The 20,793-nt window shown below is 46.3% G+C and overlaps 1 protein-coding gene and 1 long non-coding RNA gene across 3 annotated transcripts in view; one reads left to right on the forward strand and one right to left on the reverse strand.

Annotated features, from left to right (window-relative positions):
• The window catches only part of LDAH (lipid droplet associated hydrolase), a 99,018-nt gene extending 90,170 nt beyond the window's left edge, over window positions 1-8,848 (reverse strand). The window contains exons 1-2 of one of the 2 annotated variants that reach the window (XM_083495713.1): window positions 8,734-8,848; window positions 3,503-3,652 (exon numbers count right to left, since the gene is read on the reverse strand). In XM_083495713.1, coding sequence (XP_083351839.1) covers window positions 3,503-3,644 — 142 coding nt within the window. In that variant the 5' untranslated portion in view covers window positions 3,645-3,652; window positions 8,734-8,848. Of the gene's footprint in view, window positions 1-3,502; window positions 3,801-8,733 lie in introns of those variants that run through there. The other variant, XM_083495712.1, reaches the window with a different exon arrangement.
• A 1,213-nt stretch (window positions 8,849-10,061) lies between these two features.
• On the forward strand, window positions 10,062-10,951 carry LOC310703532. The gene is made up of 2 exons (XR_014524226.1): window positions 10,062-10,277; window positions 10,617-10,951. It is a non-coding gene; the product is annotated as an uncharacterized lncRNA (long non-coding RNA).
• The last annotated feature ends 9,842 nt before the right edge of the window (window positions 10,952-20,793 follow it).

Here is a 20,793-nt window from a genome sequence, read left to right on the forward strand (position 1 = left end):
CCCAGCTCCTGCCAACCTAGCAGTTTGAAAGCACACCAGTGCAAGTAGAAAAATAGGTACTGCAGCAGTGGGAAGGTAAAGAGCGTTTCTGTGCGCTCTGGTTTCCATCATGGTGTTCCGTTGCACCAGAAGCGGTTTAGTCATGCTGGCCACATGACCTGGAAAGCTGTCTGTGGACAAACGCCGGCCCCCTCAGCACCTTTAACTGGACTTAATCATCCAGGGATCCTTTACCTTTTCTTTTACTGAAAATCCAAATAACGGTTGTCAGGAGCTATTGTGCTAAAACCAGCAGGGCAAAGTCCTGCTTTTTTAAAGTGTTACCTATTTGACTCTAAAACACACCTACAACACTTTTGAGAGCAGAGCACTAGATTTTGAAAGCAGAATACTTTGTTTCATGTCCATGCCGGAATGCTACCCACTAGGCTCAAAGGACCATTGCCTTAGCCTAAATTCCCACCTTCCTGTGTGCCAATCAAATGTGGAAGAACACTGAAATGGACAACACTTCCAATTTGGGTACATAAAGATGTCTGGTAGAGAGCGGCAAGGTTCAAAGGACCGCTCTTAAGTATAATGAGTAATAAACTACAACAAAAATCACAGTTTGTTCAAGAACATATGCTGCAATTTACTATATCTCAAAATTAACCATAGATATATATTTTTTTAATTCCGAGAACAGGCTCATCAAAACAATATAGAAAACACATCCATGCTTATCTTTAAAACAGCACCATCTTCTGGTACTTCTGTTTCCGTGCTACAGTCAGAAAGTACAATTGTTTTGTTTTCATAATTACGTTGTTTTTGGTTGGTAATAAATGCTGCTCGCAAAGCCTGAATGGCAAGATTTGTGAAAAGTAAACACACCAAATTCTAGCGTTAAGAAAGCTTCTGCCGCAATTTTTTTAAAAACAAAAGAAAACAGCAGCTGTTGGACCTTTTCCTCCCTACTGAAACTCCAGGGCCTTCTCACTGAAACAGTAACAACAACAACAACAACAACAACAACAACAACAACAACAACAACACAGTTGTACCTTGGAAGTAGAATGGAAGCTGTTCCGGAAGTCCGTTCAACTGCCAAAACCAAAGCGCGGCTTCTGATTGGCTGCAGAAAGCTCCTGCAGCCAATCGGAAGCCCCATCGGACGTTTGGCTCCCAAAAATAGTTCACAAACCAGAAGAGTCACTTCTGGGTTTGCGGCGTTCGGGAGCCAAAACTTTCGGGAACTAAGCTGTTGGACTTCCAAGGTACAACTGTATCTGAATAGAAAGAGAACAGGTCTTTGCTGGCTCTCAAAAGCAAGTCTAGATTTTGGGTAGCCATTTGGGTGCCTTCCAGATGTTGCTAGACATAGGCACTGTGGCTGGCTTTGTCTGAATCTGACTGCACTCTCCCTGAAGGAATCATAGAATTGTAGAGTTGGAAGGGACCCTGCGGGTTATCTAGTCCAGCCTACTGCAGTGCAGGAATATGCAGCTGTCCCATATGGGAATCGAACCTGCAACCTTGAGGAGCAGGTTCGCAGTTTGGAGGTTCTTTCGGGTCCAGCTCTGCCCCTGGAAGCAGGTGACAGGTTTGACTGCTATAGGCAAGGAAAGCCTTGCCACGGTAGCTCATGTGTTGGTTATTTCAGGACTGGACAATTGCAATGCACTCTGTGTGGGGCTCCCCTCATGCTCGATCTGGAAGCTGCTGTTAGTGCAGAATGCTGCAGCACAATTGCTGACAGGAGTGAGGTCTTTGCCACACATAACAGGTGTACTCAGAGATCTGCATTAGCTGCCAATTTACTACGGTGTTAGTATTACTATAAAGTAAAGGTAAAGGGACCCCTGACCATTAGGTCCAGTCGTGGCCGACTCTGGGGTTGCGGCGCTCATCTCACTTTACTGGCTGAGGGAGCTGGTGTACAGCTTCCGGGTCATGTGGCCAGCATGACTGAGCCGCTTCTGGCGAAGCAGAGCAGCGCACAGAAGTGCCGTTTACCTTCCCGCTGGAGCAGTACCTATTTATCTACTTGCACTTTGATGTGCTTTTGAACTGCTAGGTTGGCAGGAGCAGGGACTGAGCAACAGGAGCTCACCCCGTCGCAGGGATTCGAACCGCCGACCTTCTGATCGGCAAGTCCCAGGCTCTGTGGTTTAACCCACAGTGCCACCCGCGTCCCCTACTATTAGTATATAAGGTCCTTAGAAAAGCCGTTTACTACAAGTTCGCCTTACTCCACATGCTTTTCGGCTGGCGGAATTGGCATGGCTACAGGTGCCATATAATACCTGCTCCACATTTGCGAGAACTTGATTGTTTAGTGTGGCAGCACTTTAAACTTTGGAACTGCCTACCTATTGAGATCAAGCAGGCGTCTCGACTGTACACTTTTGGGAGGCCTGCCAAAAACCTTTTTTAGGCAAGCCTACTCAGATGCTTAGGAAGCTGAGGTAATTATAATCTGTTTTCGCATTTTAACCTTTGTATGTTTTGAAGTACTGTTGTCAATTTGTCTTGATTTAAAAAATACTACTTCTTTTTTGCTAAACCACTTTGAGGTTTCTTACATAGAATCACAGAACTGTAGATTTGGAAGGGACCCCGAGGGTCATGTAGTCTAAACTCTTGTGGCACAGGAATCAAGTGGTGTTTATCAGTGTTGTGAAATAAATCAATTGGGTTAAGAAGTAGAGTTTACCAGCAAAGCCTTATGTAACCGGCAACTGTCATTTAAAGACACAAGACCTTGTTACAGGAAACATAAGCATTAAAGAAACAGAAACAAATTGAAGCATGGTGTTTATGATATCGTTTATAATACAACAAATGAATAAGATCTTGTTACTTTTATTTAAATATAAAAGTATCTCTGACTGTATCAGTATCAAACGTTATTTCGGTCGCAGACCAGCATAAGATAAAACATACAGATAAACTGAACACATAAGACTTAAAACAGGTAAGGGATAAAAACTACTAATTAAAAGCTGATTATACTATACATAACTTAAAAAGATAAAAACATGGACAAATGGTTAAAAGTGAGTATAAGGGAGCCCTGTTTAGGGAAGTTTTTAATGTTTGATGTTTGATCGTGTTTTTAATATTCTGTTGGGAGCTGCCCAGAGTGTCTGAGGAAACCTAGCCAGATGGGCAGGATATAAATAATAAATTATTATTATTATTAGGAACGTAAAGGAGCACAGGTCTTGCATTTTGGGACTTCAGTTTAGGCCTAGTTTGTGGTGCAAGTCATCCTTCGACAAACAGATCTCTGACTGGTTTTGTGCCACATCTACAATACCACAAGCTTATCAATTAAGCTTTCTATTAAGGTTTTTCAATTAAGCTATCAATGAACGTCATTTCTTCCTCCCTTTTTAACTTGCTCAACACAACCGTACCCAAGTCTTCCTCCATCCAAGTCATGGCTTGGTTTAGTTCTTGGAATCCAGGAAATGCGGAAAAAAACAAAAACAACCCTAAGTGTCAGAAAACTTACCTGGAATAACCAGAAGCAAGGCTTTGGGAGCACCTTTACGTTTCCAGAGATCTTTCCAAGGCCCACACTTAATGACTTGCGTAGCCATTCCATAAACATAGGTGAACTCTTCGTGCAGCGGAACTTCATGTTCTGATTTCATGCTTATGGCTGAAAACAATAAGAAAAAGCCTTGAAATGTATCTAGCTAGACAGTAAGATGTCCTACAACATGGGCTTTCTTGTAAGCAAAGGAAGAAGCGACTTGTAGCTCCTGTGTGGCCAGGCAACAACCACGGCAAGAGTTTCAACAAACGTTCATATATTTGGGAAGTTCAGAGCAGCTGCCAGATGTTCCCTCCCACACAATGGCTGCAATTAGTGCAGAATGCTGAAGCACAGTTGCTAACAGGAGTGAGGCAATTGCTATATACATAGGTCGAGGCGTTCTCAAAGTAAAGGAAGGATTGAACTCTGATTAATAAGAATACACACAGAAGCTTGAACCAGCAAGACTCTGGGAAGGGTGCGTATAATAATCTCCCTCCCTCTACCCCTCGGCCCAGGTCGTTTTATTCACAAAAGAACTTTTTACAGGGTGTTCATAAGAACCAATCAGATTTCTTGTGAGCATTTCAACAAACCCCACTGGGGAAAAGTTAAACTACCAAAACCAATTAAGAACGCCTATTTCTGGGGTAAACAAAACAGTTCGAAAGAACAAAAGTGCAAGTAGATAAATAGGTACCGCTCTACGGTCAGGGGTCCCTTTACCTTTACTAAACAAAACAGAACTACAAAAGGAGTGCCGTCTGGCAACCCCGGAGGTGATAAACAAGCAATATACATAATAAGAATGATGGCCAGGAGGACAGCGATCATTATTAACTTCAGGTGAGATCTGTTTCGTGGCCCTAAGATTAACATACCAGAAAAGCTACATCAAAAGAAACTGCCCACTATCTTTGATGACCCAGGATGCCTGCCTGAAGGACGTGACTTGTCAAGACAGAGAAATGGAACAGGGATGCAGAGGTGTGGATTTATCAAGAATCATATCAAAATAGTTTAAACCCAGCCAACGCAATGCTTTCATTGCTGACACAGATGGCTTACTGTATATTTTGTTATAATTCCTCATAGCAATCCTACCTGATCACTACACATAGGTTTTTTTGCTTCAACAGTATTACAACAGAACATGGCCGCAGATCATTAAATTAGCTATAAAATGATGAAACAGTCAGGTTGTGTTTTCTGTGAACCGCCCTGAGACCTATATCTGCCTGATCATTCAGAGGAGTGGGCAACACAAAGTGTTACGTTGCAAAAGCTCTCTCCCATTTCCGCAATCACTGATCAGGCCAGTCCATCATGCAAGGGAAATTACAGGGTGTCCAGATGCAACAGTGGACACAGCAACAAATCTTGGCAAGACAAAAGGCAGTGTGGGTGAGCAGCTCCCTTGTATGAGAAATGGGTTAGTTGTCTACCCTGGATGGGACTGCATTCTCCCTGAAAGAGCAGGTTCGAAGGGCTATTGAAGTCCGTGGCCTAGGAACAGGGGAACATGGGCTGTCTAGAGCAGTGTTTCCCAACCGGTGTTCCGCGGCACACTAGTGTGCCGTGGAACGTTGCCTTGTGTTCCGTGGGAGGGAGGCGGGCGAGTCGGGCGGCGAGAGGCGGGGCGGCGGCAGCGAGGAGAGGCCGCCCAGCGCGGGGCTCCCGCCGTCTGCCTGCCTGGCTGCCTGCGAGCTCGGCGGGCAGCGCTTCCGTCCACAGCGCCCGCCTCTCATTCATAGGCGCCCCCCCAATAATTAAAAAAATTATCGCGCGCCTTGGCTCCCTCGTCGCGCGCCTTGGCTCCCGCGGCCGGCGAGGGGAACCCGGGCCGCGCGCGGCTGCTGCTGCTGCCGCCGCCGCCGCCTCTCCGGGTGGGAACGCTGCGGGTGCGCGAGGGAGGAGGGCGGCCCCCGGGGGCTGGGAGAGCCGCGCGCCTTGGCTCCCTCGTCGCGCGCCTTGGCTCCCGCGGCCGGCGAGGGGAACCCGGGCCGCGCGCGGCTGCTGCTGCTGCTGCCGCCGCCGCCTCTCCGGGCGGGAACGCTGCGGGTGCGCGAGGGAGGAGGGCGGCCCCCGGGGGCTGGGAGAGCCGCGCGCCTTGGCTCCCTCGTCGCGCGCCTTGGCTCCCGCGGCCGGCGAGGGGAACCCGGGCCGCGCGCGGCTGCTGCTGCTGCTGCCGCCGCCGCCTCTCCGGGCGGGAACGCTGCGGGTGCGCGAGGGAGGAGGGCGGCCCCCGGGGGCTGGGAGAGCCGGGCTGCCGTGGCCGAGAGGGCTGCTCTGCCGGGCGCCGCTGATATAATTTAAGAAAATTATCGCGCGCCTTGGCTCCCTCGTCACGCGCCTTGGCTCCCGCGGCCGGCGAGGGGAGCCCGGGCCGCGCGCGGCTGCTGCTGCCGCCGCCGTTTGTGGTCATGGCGGAGCTGCCGCCTAGGGAGGAGGGGAGAGGGGGCTGGCGGGGGGGCAGGCGGTGAAGGGGGCTTGACTGCCCCTTGCAGGCTCAGGTGTGCACAGGTGGTTCCCTGGCCACCTGCATCTCTGTGTGTTGATCAATTGGAGGGGGGAAGGCAGGTAGAATTTGCAGCCGGAAAGAACCCAAAGGTCATCCAGTCCAACCCCCAGCAATTCAGGACTCACAGCTAAAGCATCCCTGGCAGATGCCCCCCCCCACCTCTCCCTAAAAGCCCCTTCCCCTGTCTGACTGCTCTCACCACCAGAAAGGCCTTCCTAATGTTTTGTGGGAATCTCCTTTCTTGTTTCTTTATATTTTATTGAGAGTATTACAAGGAGTTAAATTGGCGGGGGGGGGAGGGGGAATAAAAAGGTTACATGCATTAAAAATAAATAGAAGCAGAGGAAAAGAGCAATAACAAAATAGCAATGGAATATAATTAAGCCTACAGAGCTATATATGCAAATGGATCTACTTATTCTTTCCCTTGAAGATACATTGATTCGTTTGTTACTGTGGTTTCGATCAATACTTTCCAAAGATCTTTACATTTGTCCATGCATGATCTTTGTCTGAAAGCTCATGGGTTGCAGGAGTTGTCATAGGAGGTTATATTTTTGACCTTCCAACTGTTATGGAAATTACAGGGGGGGCACATCTTTAAAGTTGTTAAATGTTGCAAATATGCCTGAATGTACCCTTTCAACTTGACAGCTCAGGGAAGTTACCTAGATAAAATCCTGTAACACAATGTATCAGCCTTAATCATTTTGCAGATGTTAAGGGAGGGGGCAGAGCCTGCAGCCACCATCCCTTTCCGGTGGGGAGGGGGCAGAGGAAAGACAGGAAGCTTTTCCCTGCAGAGTTAGACCCCTTGGCTGCGTGGCCCTGTGGCAAGTGCCTTTACTTAGCAGAGTGCATTCCCCTTTACACAGGAGGGGAGGGAAAAAAATTGAAACTTACACTTTCGTGCGTCCCTCCCGGCGCGACGCTGCGCGCTGACGTCACGGGGCTGTAATGGTGGTGTGCCTCGAGATTTTTTTCATCAAACAAGTGTGCCTTTGCCCAAAAAAGGTTGGGAAACACTGGTCTAGAGTCCAAAGGATCAGGTGGAAAGGGTTTGAGGGCTACTTTTGGTGCCTGGGATTCCTCATTCCTGTTTTAAAGGAATAGATTTTCCTTGCGAAGTACTAACGATGTTAATACCTCAATGCACCAAGCCAGATTCTGAAAGCCAGAAGTCCCCAACAGCCCCTAGCCTCGAGGTCCCCCACCCCTGGCTTTCCTTTTTCTTTTTTTCAATGTATTTATTTATTTATACTTTTCCAATTTCTACATCTCACTAATTTTATACATTTCACTAATTTTACATTCATTTTGACATTTCAAAACTTGACTTCCATCCCCCTTCCTTCTGCGGTTCCTTAAATTTGTTTTTAATATCTTCTGGCATATCCAAATTAACCCAATTTGCTCATTTATTCATCTTTTTAAATATATATATATATATATATACCCTTATAAAACTGCAGGTTGTTAAAAACATTGGCAGGATTATTGTACCTGTTTATAATTTATCTGTAAGTATTCAATAAACTTCCATTCATTCATATATATATATATATATATATATATATATATATATATAGTTATCTTGGTTTCTTATTCTTCTGGTAGGTTTTGCCATTTCTGCATTTTCCATAAGTTTTTCTATCCATTCTTCCCTTTTACTGGGACTTCTGCTTCTTTCCATTTGGGGGCAAGTAAGTAGTAGTAACCGCTGTAGTAGCAACTTCTGGCTTAATCCCCTGAGGTTCCTAAAACTGTGTGAAAACTATGCTAATAAACAACAAGAAGCAGCAGCAGCAGCAAAGCCCATAACGAAAAGGCAAAGAAGAACCTGTGCTGCTGAAGGAGAGTCCAAGGAAGGACTCTCCTTTCTTGGGGGTTTTAAAGCAGAGGTTGGGTGGCCATCTGTCATGGATGCTTTAGCTGAGATTCTTTCATTGCCGGGGTTTGGACTAGATGACCCACAGGGTCCCTTCCAACTCTACCATTCTATGAATTGGGGGATGGGCGAGGGCTTGCTCCCCACCCCAGAGAGGCTATTTCTGGTCTGGCCCTTCACAACATTTGATGGATTACAGTGGTACCTCAGGTTACAGATGCTTCAGGTTACAGACTCCGCTAACCCAGAAATAGTACCTTGGGTTAAGAACTTTGCTTCAGGATGAGAACAGAAATCGTGCCCTGGCGGCGCAGCGGCAGCAGGAGACCCCATTAGAGAAAGTGGTACGTCAGGTTAAGAACAGTTTCAGGTTAAGAACGGACCGCCAGTACGAATTAAGTTCTTAACCAGAGGTACCACTGTATTGTATTTTAATATTTTGCTGGGAGCTGCCCAGAGTGGCTGGGGAAACCCAGCCAGATGGACGGGGTATAAATAATAACAACAATAATATATTATATTAATCATCATCATCATTTATTATTATTCTCAAAGCTACCAACTTGAGTTTGACCAAAGTGTGGGAGGCAGTGGAAGACAGGAGTGCCTGGCGTGCTCTGGTCCATGGGGTCACGAAGAGTCGGACACGACTAAACAACATTATTATTATTATTGCTCTCCCCCACTGCGCAACAGAGAGAGAGAGAGAGAGAGAGAAAGCAAAGCGGCCAAAGGTCGGGGAGGAAACCTTCAGCAGCCGAAGCGAGCTCAGCGGTCAGGAAACCAAACACGTACCTTGCCCGGATCAGTCCCTCCGGGCGCTTTCCGTGGTTGACAGAACCAGACAGGGCAGCTGCTGAGCAGGCCGGGCGGAAGCAGCGATGCGGCCGGCCCAACTCCCCTACAGCGGTCGGAAGGAAGCTGCTCGTCGGCTCTTCCGCCAGGCTCGGAGAAAAGTGATAGGCGGGCTGCGGAGCCAATGCCGAGCCCACACCTCACGGACATCCCGCCCCCGCCGAGGTAAGCGGAACGCCCCGAGCTGGCTGCGCGCCGCTGGCGCTTCTTGGAGCCTTTGGCCAGCGGTGAGTTTTATCTCCCCTATGTTAGCGAGATCTGGGTTAGCTGGGCAGTTTCGCCATTCGCTTAAGCCCCTGTTTCCCGCGCTTGGGTCTCCAGCGGCCGTCGGACTACAACTCCCATCATCCCTAGCTAGCGGGACCAGCGGTCAGGGATGATGGGAGTTGTAGTTCGACGGCCGATAGAGACCCAGGCGTGGGAAACACTGGCTTAAAAGTGCTTAGAGGCGGAGGGTGGGAGGGAATCCCATTGAGAGGTTATTAATTAAGATGGCAAAGGTGTAGAATGGGGTCCCCCTTCCCAGTCCCTGCTGCGTTGAGGGCTATCAGGATTTTGCTATTTATTTTAACACCGCGTTGAAATAAATTCCAATTAGGTCAATTTAGCTAAACCCCTGTTATAGGAAAAAAAGGGGAGTTAACATTTACAGCCCAACTCTCCATTAAGGGATGCAGTGTCCCCTAAGTCCGTTATTGGTCAGAGAAAAAGAAGCCTTTTTTAAAATTACGTTTCAAATTTTTCCCCCCACATGCCTTTCAATACATAATAGCCTCCCTTTTTACATCCCACTCCCTTTTCCATGGTGTTTGTGTTTCTCTCCCTTTGCTGCAGCCTATCTTCTATCTCTTAAACCTTAACAAAACCACTGTAATCTTTAATCTCTTTAATGCTCATAGTTCCAATCCTGCTCAAGTGTTCATCATTTAATATTTCTGTAAATATTCCGAAAAGGGTTTCCGTTCTTCCACGAAACTTTCAGCATTAGTTACAGATAGGTAGCCGTGTTGGTCTGCCATAGTCAAAATAAAAAAAATTCCTTCCAGTAGCACCTTAAAGACCAACTAAGTTAGTTCTTGGTATGAGCTTTCATGTGCATGCACACTTCTTCAGATACAGTGTGTATCTGAAGAAGTGTGCATGCACACGAAAGCTCATACCAAGAACTAACTTAGTTGGTCTTTAAGGTGCTACTGGAAGGAATTTTTTTATTTTCAGCATTAGGTTTTCTTATTTTAGCTGTTAACTTTGCCAATTCTGCATAGTCCATCACCTTACCTATCCATTCTAGCAAGGAATATATTTTGTTTTCTTCTGTTGCTACAGAGTTCCCCCCGTGGCCACTTGCAAGAAGGTGAGGACCAGAACAAAGTGTGCAAGAACCTTTAAAGACTTTAGACGTCATCCAACCCCTTAACCAAAGACCACCCGAAAACATCATACATGCGTCACAGAAAGAGGCGGTCTACAACAGAAATTTGAGAGTATGGCTTCTCTCCTGTCTGTCAAGATACCTGATCATGTTTTACTGATTGCATTACTTGGGCAGTCTGGCCATTCTTTTGAGATCGTATATACTGTACCTTATTTATTGAATCCAGGTTACTGGGGCCGACTCCACAAAATATGCTTTTAAAACAGGATTTGAAGGATTTGGAAGTGAAATAACAATTGGGAAGACAGCCCTGTTTAGGGAAGTTTTTAATGTTTGATGTTTTATCATGTTTTTAATATTCTGTTGGGAGCTATCCAGAGTGGCTGGGGAAACCCAGCCAGATGGGTGGGGTATAAATAATAATATTTTCTTCTTCTTCTTCTCCAAGGTATTTCCTTCTGCAGAGGAAGTTGGAGTGCAAAGATGACTTTTGCAAGGTTATTCTGTGTGTGAAGTGTGTGTCTGCTATGTGTGCACCCTAAAAATTTTACAGCACCTCCAGTTTAGGTGAAATTAACTCGTGTGTCTTTCTATGTGTGCAACTTACCTGCTCCTAAAGTAGGATAATGTTGCACATCAGATGACATGGCCTCTCAATTAAAGTCAAGAGTCCACCTGTGAGCTCAACTGAATTGCCTGTAGCAGGGCATGAAAAACAATAGCTGTTATTAACATTATTAAAATCCAATGTTAATTTGAAAACAAATTGCCAACCTGCTCATGTTACAGTTTTACAAGGGTGCCAAATGCAATAATAAAATCCTGCTAAAGCCCAACCAATTTCCAAATTTAAACTTAAAATATATAAAATATAATATAAAATATATAACCCACTCACAATAGCTCAAGGGCCTTCCGAGACATCATTTCTCTAACCACCTCTAGCTTCTACATTGTACTTGTCAGCAGAACTGTCCATAATCTTTAAATTGCTATGTAAATAACATTTTGGTCTCTATGAAGTTATATTGTTTTCAAATGCAGCAGTTCAAATTTTCATTTCCCATACCGTGAATGTGTCCCGTGTCATGCAAACACCCAGCAGGCAAATCTAGCAACAGTGGAAACAACTGCAAACTTGTAACCCCAGATATTATAGCGTCTTGGGGTTTTTTTTATATAGCTAAAGAACCTACTTTTAAGTGTGTTCATTCAGCCCCACTGAATTCCTTCCTGAAACATTTATGTAGTGCTGCCAACACTCTCTATTCCTTCAAACCTCCACTCAAAACTCACCTTTCCACGAAACCTTTGACTCAATTGCCTTAGGGCCGAACTGTAATCACACTATATTAAATGTGTGATTGCATTTAGTATTTCTGTTTTGGTGCCGTTAAACAGCAGCCACGGGGAAGTCAATATCGGGACCACAATGCAACGTAATAACCATTAGCACATCCGCTCTCTTTGGCAGCTTTGCAAGAAGACAAAAAGTGCCATGTTAAATATGATCACACATGCATTATATCATGTATTTTGACCTTCATTCCTTATCCCCAAGGGACCCCGGTGGCGCTGTGCTCTAAACCACTGAGCCTCTTGGGCTTGCCGATCAGAGGTTGGCGGTTTGATTCTGAGTGACGGAGTGAGCTCCCGTTACTTGGTCCCTGTTCTTGCCCACCTAGCAGAAAGCACGCCGGTAGAAGTAGAGAAATAGCTACTGATGCAGAGGGAAGGTAAATGGCATTTCTGTGTGCTCTGACTTCTGTTACAGTGTCCCGTTGCATCAGAAGCGGTTTAGTCATGCTGGCCGTATGACCTGGAAAGCAGTTTGTGGACAAACGTTGGCTCCCTCAGCCTGAAAGCAAGATGAGCGCAGCACCCCATAGTCACCTTTGACTGAACTTAACCGTCCAGGGGTCCTTAACATTTTTACTTTTACCTTATCCCCACCTGAGAGCCCAGCGTCTCCCTGGTAGCCACTCAAAGCAGGACCCAAGGAAGACAGCTGAAAATAAGCAAAGTCAGGGCAGGCAGGGTTTAACTTTTTACTCCTTAACTGGCTAAAACGATTCCCCTGAAAGCTGCTGTTTGCATGGGGAGCAGGAGTGCCGACTTGAATAAAATATTAGGAGGACCCAGATAAACCCTGTCCCGTGTAATCGTTCACAAGATGCGGCACCTGCACACTATTTGAATGAAAATGCCTATCATTTTTGGGGGGAGGGCGCACCCCCCTCAAACATTTAATTGGTGGGGGAGCAGAGGTATGTTTATGTAACAAGCCCCCCCATACTAATCTTCCAGGCCCAAACGTCGCCATAATAAGTATAGTGGTGCCCCGCAAGACGAATGCCTCGCAAGACGGAAAACTCGCTAGACGAAAGAGTTTTCCGTTTTGGAGGTGCTTCGCAAAACAAATTTCCTATGGGCTTTCTTCGCAAGACGACAATGCCTTGCGAGTTCCTGCTGGGTTTTTTCCCTCCCCCCCTTTTCTAAGCCGCTAAGCCGCTTATCAGCTGATCCGATCAGCAGATAAGCCGCTAAAAGCTGCTAAAAGCCGCTAATAGCGCTAATCCGTCAATGGGCTTGCTTCGCAAGACGAAAAAACCGCTAGACGAAGAGAATCACAGAACGGATTCTTTTTGTCTTGCGAGGCACCACTGTAACTGACTTTTGCCACAGTTGGAACACAACTGGACTGAAGTAAGAAAACCCCTTCCTTTAGGAATAAATGTTGCCCCCCCCCCCCGACTCATAACAGAGGATTCTAACTGGGGATATGCCGTGCTGGTGTTGTGGAGCTAAACTTCACCTTGTGCTTTTCAACCGCTGACAGGTTTGCCATTGTAGTTGTTTATAAGAGTTTTATCGCCTGCCTTTTCTTCCAGACACATTCAAGTCCCCAAACTGTCTTCCCGGTATTGTTCTCTAGCCTAGGCAGGGCTGTGGAGTTCTTTGTTCCCAAGCTTTAATGCAACATCTGTCAAACGCAGAGCGGCAACAGGAATTTTCACATGAGACTAAAAGCATCTCGGAGGCTCACTTCTCCTACTTGTGTGCATATGTGAACACTGTTGATGTAGGACAGAAAGCAGAAGAGAGATATTTTTAAACTGCGTATGCATTCTGGCCAGGACACGTTTTATGTTGGCATTGCACATATGGGAAACTGGAAAGGAAAAGGCCATTTCAGTACTGCGAGGAGGGGAAATGTGCTCCCAGGACCCCACCTCAATTCATCATGTACTTACCCCTGAGTAGCTGGGAATAACATTCCAGCCTTAGCTGTAATTCAAAGTGTGCTTCCTTGAAGTTGGCATCTGTCTGTCTTGAGAAACAATGGTGTTCACCTTGGGATGTGGAGTCAAAATGCTGGAGAATCACAGCGCCTGCTGTGGCTGCAGAAACCATTGACTTGTAACTGCTGCCTCCTGCATTGTTTTTGCTGCATTAGCAACACCAAGGTTCTCAGGAAAGCAGTAAGTTTGGGACCAGTTTGGCTGCAGGAGTTGCTGTAAGGCTGGTGTGCAAGATGCCATCCAACTGCCTTAGGGACTCCACTTGGGATTTGTGTAGGCTTTCCTCCTTAGCCTTTTCTTCTCCCAAAGATGTCCTGTAAGGCAGGTGGTACGGATTTCCCCCCAGGATTCACTCCCGAAGTCTTTCTCACAAATGAGTATGGCCGCAAGGCAGCGGAGGTTTAGGATCAGAGTTTTGCTTCTCCTTCCTAGGTTGACGAGCCTCACCTGCCCTTCACTTCCATCTGCATCATCTGCAGAACCCGATTTCTTGACTATTGGATCCACTATTGGTCTCATCTGCTGAGTCCACCAGAGCCTGTCTTTGAACACAAGGGAAGTCCCTAACTCACCGAGGATTTGAGACCCATAGGCTGCCCTCACCTGGTTTAGCTGGCCATTTCCCAGGGTGCGGCCATTGTGATGTGCTGATAGCTTCTAAGATCCACAAGGGACAGCTAAGTGCAGGGTGTATAGGATGTTAGGGGAGGGGTACTACCTCTGGTGGGGGACATGTCCTGCTCCTTCCTTGAAAGCAAAGCCACTTCTGCCCTGCAGAGGAGGGGGGATTACGGGCATCACAGCCCCACCACGCACGCGGTGACTGGAGCCCAGCCCCCGAGCGATCAGGGGAATCCCCGGCCGTGTCATCCCCTGGCCAGCCAATCGGCTGGCTCTGGAGGCATGGCATGCCTTATTTAATGCAGGCACGGCCGGTGATCTCCCTCTTTTCCCACCTATCAGCTGTTCCTGTTTCCCACCCTCCCGTCCTTTAAGGTTTTCGTTCTTCGACCTTGCTATGGACCTTGGGTGGTCGCCGTTGAGGGGCCTGGTAGGAATTTTTCCACTTGGCAAATTGGCACCAGCCACTTGGTTTTCGCCTACCTCATAGCAAATCGTCACAACTTTCTTGGTATTGGCGGTTAGGCATTGGTATTGTTTTATAGATGGAAGAGGGGAGGAAATGCCATCACCTGTCCCGCATATTGAAGGGTAGTCCGATAAAGGATTCTCTGGGGGCATGGCCCTATCTAAAGCCTATGGAGGTGAGGGCCTAAGGCACGCCCCCTATCGGTGACCCTGGGGGAGTTCCTAGTTGATGTGCATCAGCAGGATTCCCCCTACTGGTGGTTAAACCTTCCCGGACTTCAAGCGGACGGGCTGAAGCCGGATATAGTCGGTTAGGACCAATGCCCAAGCCAATATCGCTCGACACCTGTAACCAATAAAGTTGTGGCCTTATTTAGCCCATTCACCTTAATAATTGTGTCATGTGTCTTTATTTCCATTGGGGGGATGGGACGGGAACTCGCCACGCAATGGGTTTGCTTTTAATTAGATAGCTCAGTTGGTTAGAGCATGGTGTTGATCGCATGACCAAGATACCAGGTTTGATGCCTGTATGGAACAGCTGCATATTCCTGCATTGCAGGTAGTTGGACTCTATGATCCTCCAGCTCTGTGACTCTATAATTTTATATTGCTTTGCCCAAATTGGATCTCTTCAGGTGTGAAGAACAACAGGGCTTTTATCAGAAGACAGGAGATCAACAGCATTCACTTTTCTATGGCTGCAGCACTCTTGCATAGCTTGTTTTGCAGCTATCTATCCTCTCGTTCTGCCATCAAGCTCCACATCACTTCTCAAGGTACAGCAGCCATGTGGAACACAGCATTAGACAAGAAATGAAACGAGACCAGCCTAATCTCCTTGATCAGCAACTCCTGCTGCATCAGCCCACTGGGATTTCTGCATGACTTCAGTGTCAGCAGGGCTCGATGTGAACATTTTCAATGCTCCGCTACCAATGAAGGCATGAGAAACATCAGTGTCCTAACAACCTGGCTTTGGGGTATTTTTTCTGGCAGCAAACCATCGGCACAGTGGCATACAGAACAGTTTCAGAAGTTTGCTGGTAGTATCTCAAAGCATCAAATCGACAGGAGATAGGTTATTCTGGCCAAAGATCTGGGGGCCAATAGGCTCTATGTGTTTGTAGTTTAGTAATGTAAATAATGCATTAATTGCTACAGCCTATACATTCAAGTCTATTTTTATAGTCCAGCTCAAAATACCTAATCCAAAAAAAGCAGAAGTGGCGTCCAAGCAAAATATAAAATTCCCTTTACATGTCAACAGTTGTGACAGAAAACTCCATCTGGGCACAGATGGCAGTCTCTTTGTTAATCTTGCCCCATGGATATGTGGAAAATAAATTTAAAAGCAACTTGGGCAGGGGGAGAATCGAACATATGCAGTAAGAAACATGCAGAATGAGCTCGAACTGAGTAAATACATAATAAAATAGCAGCAGAGAGAAGCATTTGCTCCTTCAAAGCATCCAGGGGCATAAAAAGTTATGTGGAGATTGCTGTTTAATTAACGCAGCTGCATGTGCTGGAACAACTCATATATTAACTTTTCTGAATTTATACCAAAGAACTGCTGAATGAAACAAGACACTGCATGCTTTAGAAACAACACCATGCTTCCAGCAGATTTGGGCTTTGGCCCTTCCTTCGGGGCAAGGTTGATCTTTGTGCTCGATTTGAGGTGCACTTGGGGAAAAGGTTGGGTATTTTTGTCTTCTCGGTTTAGGGAAGGGGTTGGCAAGGTTTACCTCGCCTGGGCCAGTTCACTTCAGCAGAGATCCCTCTGTGGGCTGGATTGCGAGCGAGCGCAAGCGCACACAGCTGCAATTTCCAGCATATGCGTCTGTGCAGACATGGTTTCCGGCATCTGTGTCTGCGCAGATGTGATTTCCGGCACCGCAAAAGTGAGTCACTGTGCAGCACTGCGCTGGTTTAGCACAGCATGCAGGGACTTGCCGAGCGGGTGGCTCAGTTTGGGGGAGGCTCATGGGCCGGATAAATGACCCCCATGGGCCGCTTGTGGCCCATGGGCCTTAGGTTGCCTACCCCTGGTTTAGGGTGACTCGAGTCAGCTCTGCACATTGTGAATGGCTGCTCACCCTTCTCGGGTGGGCGGCAGTTGCTTCACACCATTCACTGTCCCCAGCAGCTGAAGCCCACGGATTGGCTGGCTGGTAAGGGAATTCCCCGGCTGGCAGAAGTACCAAGAGGGATTCCCTGCCAGAAAGTCAAGATAAAATGAGCCACTGGAGAGGCAGTGCCTTGTCTTCTGGCTGGGCACTGGCTGCAGTCTTGATGGAATCTCTTCCTAGAAGCCAAGCATGGGGCAGATGGGCCATAGAGCTTCTAGCGGCAGCCTTAGGATAGCCGCCTCAGTAGGTCAGCATTTTGGGGGAGGCCCACATTCCTTGGCATGGCCCTGATGCAGTTTCACTCCTCCGGCAGATTAGGAAAAGTGCCAAAGATATATTATTAGTACCTTGGTTCCCAAACGGCTTGGCTCCCAAACAAATCGGCTCCCCAATGCCACAAACCCGGAAGTAAATTGTCAGGGAACTGACATCGGAGCTAGAGGCGGAGGGAAGGCTCCCGAATGATGCTGGAGAAGGACCCAGCAGGGAGAGAGGCAGCTCAGCAGATGGGGAAGGAAATCAGCGCAACACCAGGGATAAAGGGGGGCAGATGGGGGATTCGGCGAGAGGGCTCCAGGACTCTTCGCTGGACACCAGCGGGGAGAGCACGGGTCCTCCGCTACCCACGCCCTCCCTGCGCAGAAGACTTCCGCACAGGGAGAGTAGGAGGAGACTTGGCGTCAAACAACTTTTATGCTGGAAAAGGTTTAAGAGACGCCCACTGACGGATTCTGCTAGCGACTGAGGCAGCCACGAAATGAAGGGCTGTCCAGACAGAAAGGTTTACAAGGGAACATAGCCAGGAGTGGCGGTAACTTATGCACGAGCAACCCCATACCCATTACATAAATGTTCCAGTTTGTGAACTTTTTTTGGAAGCTGAACATCCGACGCGGCTTCCACAGCTTCTGCATGAGTGAGGAAGCTCCTGTAGCCAATCAGAAGCTGCACCTTGGTTTTCGAACAGTTTTGGGAGTCGAATGGACTCCTGGAATGGATTAAGTTTGAGAACCAAGGTCCACTGTCCTGGACAATTGTTAGCTATTCAAGCCTGAATGGCCTTGAATAATATATTTGGAAACAAACAAAATGGAAAGTTTATTTGATGGAAGGATGCTGTCACTGTGTTGCATATTCTTATATGAAGAGTTATGCAGGATCAAGCCAAAGGCTTCCTAGTTCAGCATAATGTTCTCTCACTGGCTAACCGGATGCCTGTAGGAAGCCCATAAGCAGTAGGTGAGCTTAGAAACCAGGTGTTTGGTAGTTGCAATGGACTTCATTCATGCAGACATTTGAAAGTTATCTTGAGGAAGACAAACATGCCAGCAATTATTACTAGTTTAGAATAGGGAGATGAGTGGGTTCGAGTCAACTTGCTTGCCTGGAGTGAACACAGAATATTATTAACTTCTCTGACTTTCCAGGAGAGGCTCATGGGAAGAAATTTGGCAGGTCATTGGGTTGCTGACAGCTGTACTGAAAAGAATTTCCTGCTTTAGATTTGGGAGATCTCCTGGAACTGCTTCCTTCAGTGAGCGGACGCATTGTTCAGGAGATGTGAAAGCAATGCAAAGGATAGCTGTGTTTATAACTCTGTATAGCTGGTTGATGGTTTCAAGAGAAGGGAGTGGGGGAATTGCAGCATGAGAGACTTTTTAAAATTCAGGTTCGGGAATTAAGACACGTGGTATGCCCTATTTATTATACATTTTACTTTAAAAAATCAGATGTTTATAGACTTATAAATATAGCATCTATCATACTTATATCTGAACAGCATTAGACGAATTGGTTATTATGTGCCAGATTACTCAGTGCTTGCTGCTATTATGTTAGCGCCATCTTGCATCTTCCCAGATGACACAGGTGGAGATCTGCTTTGGTCTGCTTTGCTGTATGTTCTCTCTTCTATGAGGAAGTTAGAAGTTTGTGATTGCATAGAGGAATTCTTAGTGTAAGCCAACCATAACCATCTAGGATTTCCTGGCATCTAGCTAGAGAGAGAGAGAGAGAGAGAGAGAGAGAGAGAAACTATGTTGGTTTGGGGAAGAATACATCATTAAATATAATGGCTATAACAATAATATTCGGGGGAAAGTTTTGAGTATGTCTAAAACATAAGGTAGAAACAAACTTAAACCAGCATGCTCTGGTATGAAAGATGTTCAGTGAGTTCTCATGAACGTTTGTGATTATAAATGTATTTCATTAAGAGATCATTAGGACATTAAAAGCAATCCTTCCTAATCTATGCATGATCTAAATCTGGCAAGCAATGCAACCCAGACTTACTGCATAAATAAGGTAGCTTCCCTAGCCAAAAATGTGCTCAGATTTCACATGGTAGCATTTCAATTTTCAGCAATATCACAGATGAAATACAAACTTTGATTTTTAGAAAATATCCCTTTCTAGTCCCATTACATCTCCCAGAGTTTGATCTAGTGCAGTTGTTGTTTCTGGCATTTATGCCTTTGAGATCAACTGCATGCATATTACTTTGAGTTTGAGGAGGTCTTTATGCATAAAGTGCAAAAGATTTTCAGCAGGCTCTCCAGAAGAGATGCCAGGATGTGCGTCGGTTGATTTGCAACTGGGCAGGGCGGAAGAAATCCTCTTGGTAAAGCGCTCTTTTGTTAACAGTGTGTGGGCATGTTTAAGAGCAGTTCTAAAGCCAAGATTATCTAAAAGATTAAGGTGGTATCTGATTGGATCATGAAGCTATTGGGAAAGATATCTGTTCATATGGGTTGCAATAATTATGAAACCCAGCTTTGCCTTTCCACACCATCTGAAACGGGTGTGGTTGTGCAAGCAGTACTGGACCATTGTTTGGACGCAGTGATGAGGTAGATGGATGGTGACCAACAAACTGAAGGTGCATCCTGCTAAGGCCTGGGAGTTGAGGAGACAACCTGGGAGTTCTTCTTAATCGAACATTGCCATCTGAGGCCATTATTTCAGCCTCGGCTGGTTCACTAGCTGTGCCCCTTCCTAGATTGGGATAGCATGACTGTGTTGATTATGTTCCAGTGAGCCCAAGACCTTTATGTGGGACAGCTCTTGAAGATGGTACAGAGGCTGTAGCTACTGCAGCTTCTGAACCAGACTACCAAATAGAATGGCAATGTGGGAATACCTAACACCTAACTTTTGTAAGTTCCAGTGTCAACCTAAAGGTAAAGGTAAAGGACCCCTGGACGGTTAAGTCCAGTCAAAGGTGACTATGGGGTTGTGGTGCTCATCTCACTTTCAGGCCGAGGAAGCCAGCATTTGTCCACAGACAGCTTTCCAGGTCATGTGGCCAGCATGACTAAACCGCTTCTGGCACAATGGGACACTGTGACAGAAGTCAGAGTGTAGCACCCTGCTTGTGGTTAACGCTTAGCTGGAATGAAATATTCAACGCAGCAATAGAGAAATTAAAATAATTATTTATTTGTCAGACAAATAAATGAGAGACACAGTGGTATATGGTTACCAATGCTCTGCCCTTCCAGCCCTGATGGCCAGCACTTATATTCCCTCAGCCCAGTCCCCTTGCTCCTCCTTTGGCTGCCTCTGTCCAATCAGCCTGGTTGAATTTCCTATTGGCTGATTGCTAGAACCAATCATATCAGATACACCCATTTCCTATTACCTTTTATGGGAGACAGAGAGCTATATTTTCTTCTATTTATAAATGGCAAACAAGTAGCCATTAACCTCTACAAGGCACCTTAATTACCAGATAACCTTTGGCCTCTCTTTCCCTATTCCCTACAAACCAGATGGTTTTTAATTTCATTTTTAAACAGAGGCTCGGCAACCAGATGTCAGGAGTGCTCCGATAGTGCCTCCCGTTTGGCATGGGTCTGTGGTCTCTTCCAACTCTAGGACTCTATGTCTCTATGAAATAAGAATCTAACATCTAAATTTCATGCTTTCTAAATCCTTTGCATAATTACATTTAAGCCTATATATTTAATACATTAATATATATATATATTTAGAAGAAAGGGAACTTAGTAAAAAAACCAGTTTCCAAAAGCAACTTCCGAGAGAAGCCTCTTAGTTTACAGCCCCCTTTTGCTGCTAAAACAGCTGCTGTTCTAAA

This window comes from Podarcis liolepis (assembly GCF_965112155.1).
Source record: "Podarcis liolepis genome assembly, chromosome: 3".
NCBI classification, from domain to species: Eukaryota; Metazoa; Chordata; class Lepidosauria; order Squamata; family Lacertidae; genus Podarcis; species Podarcis liolepis.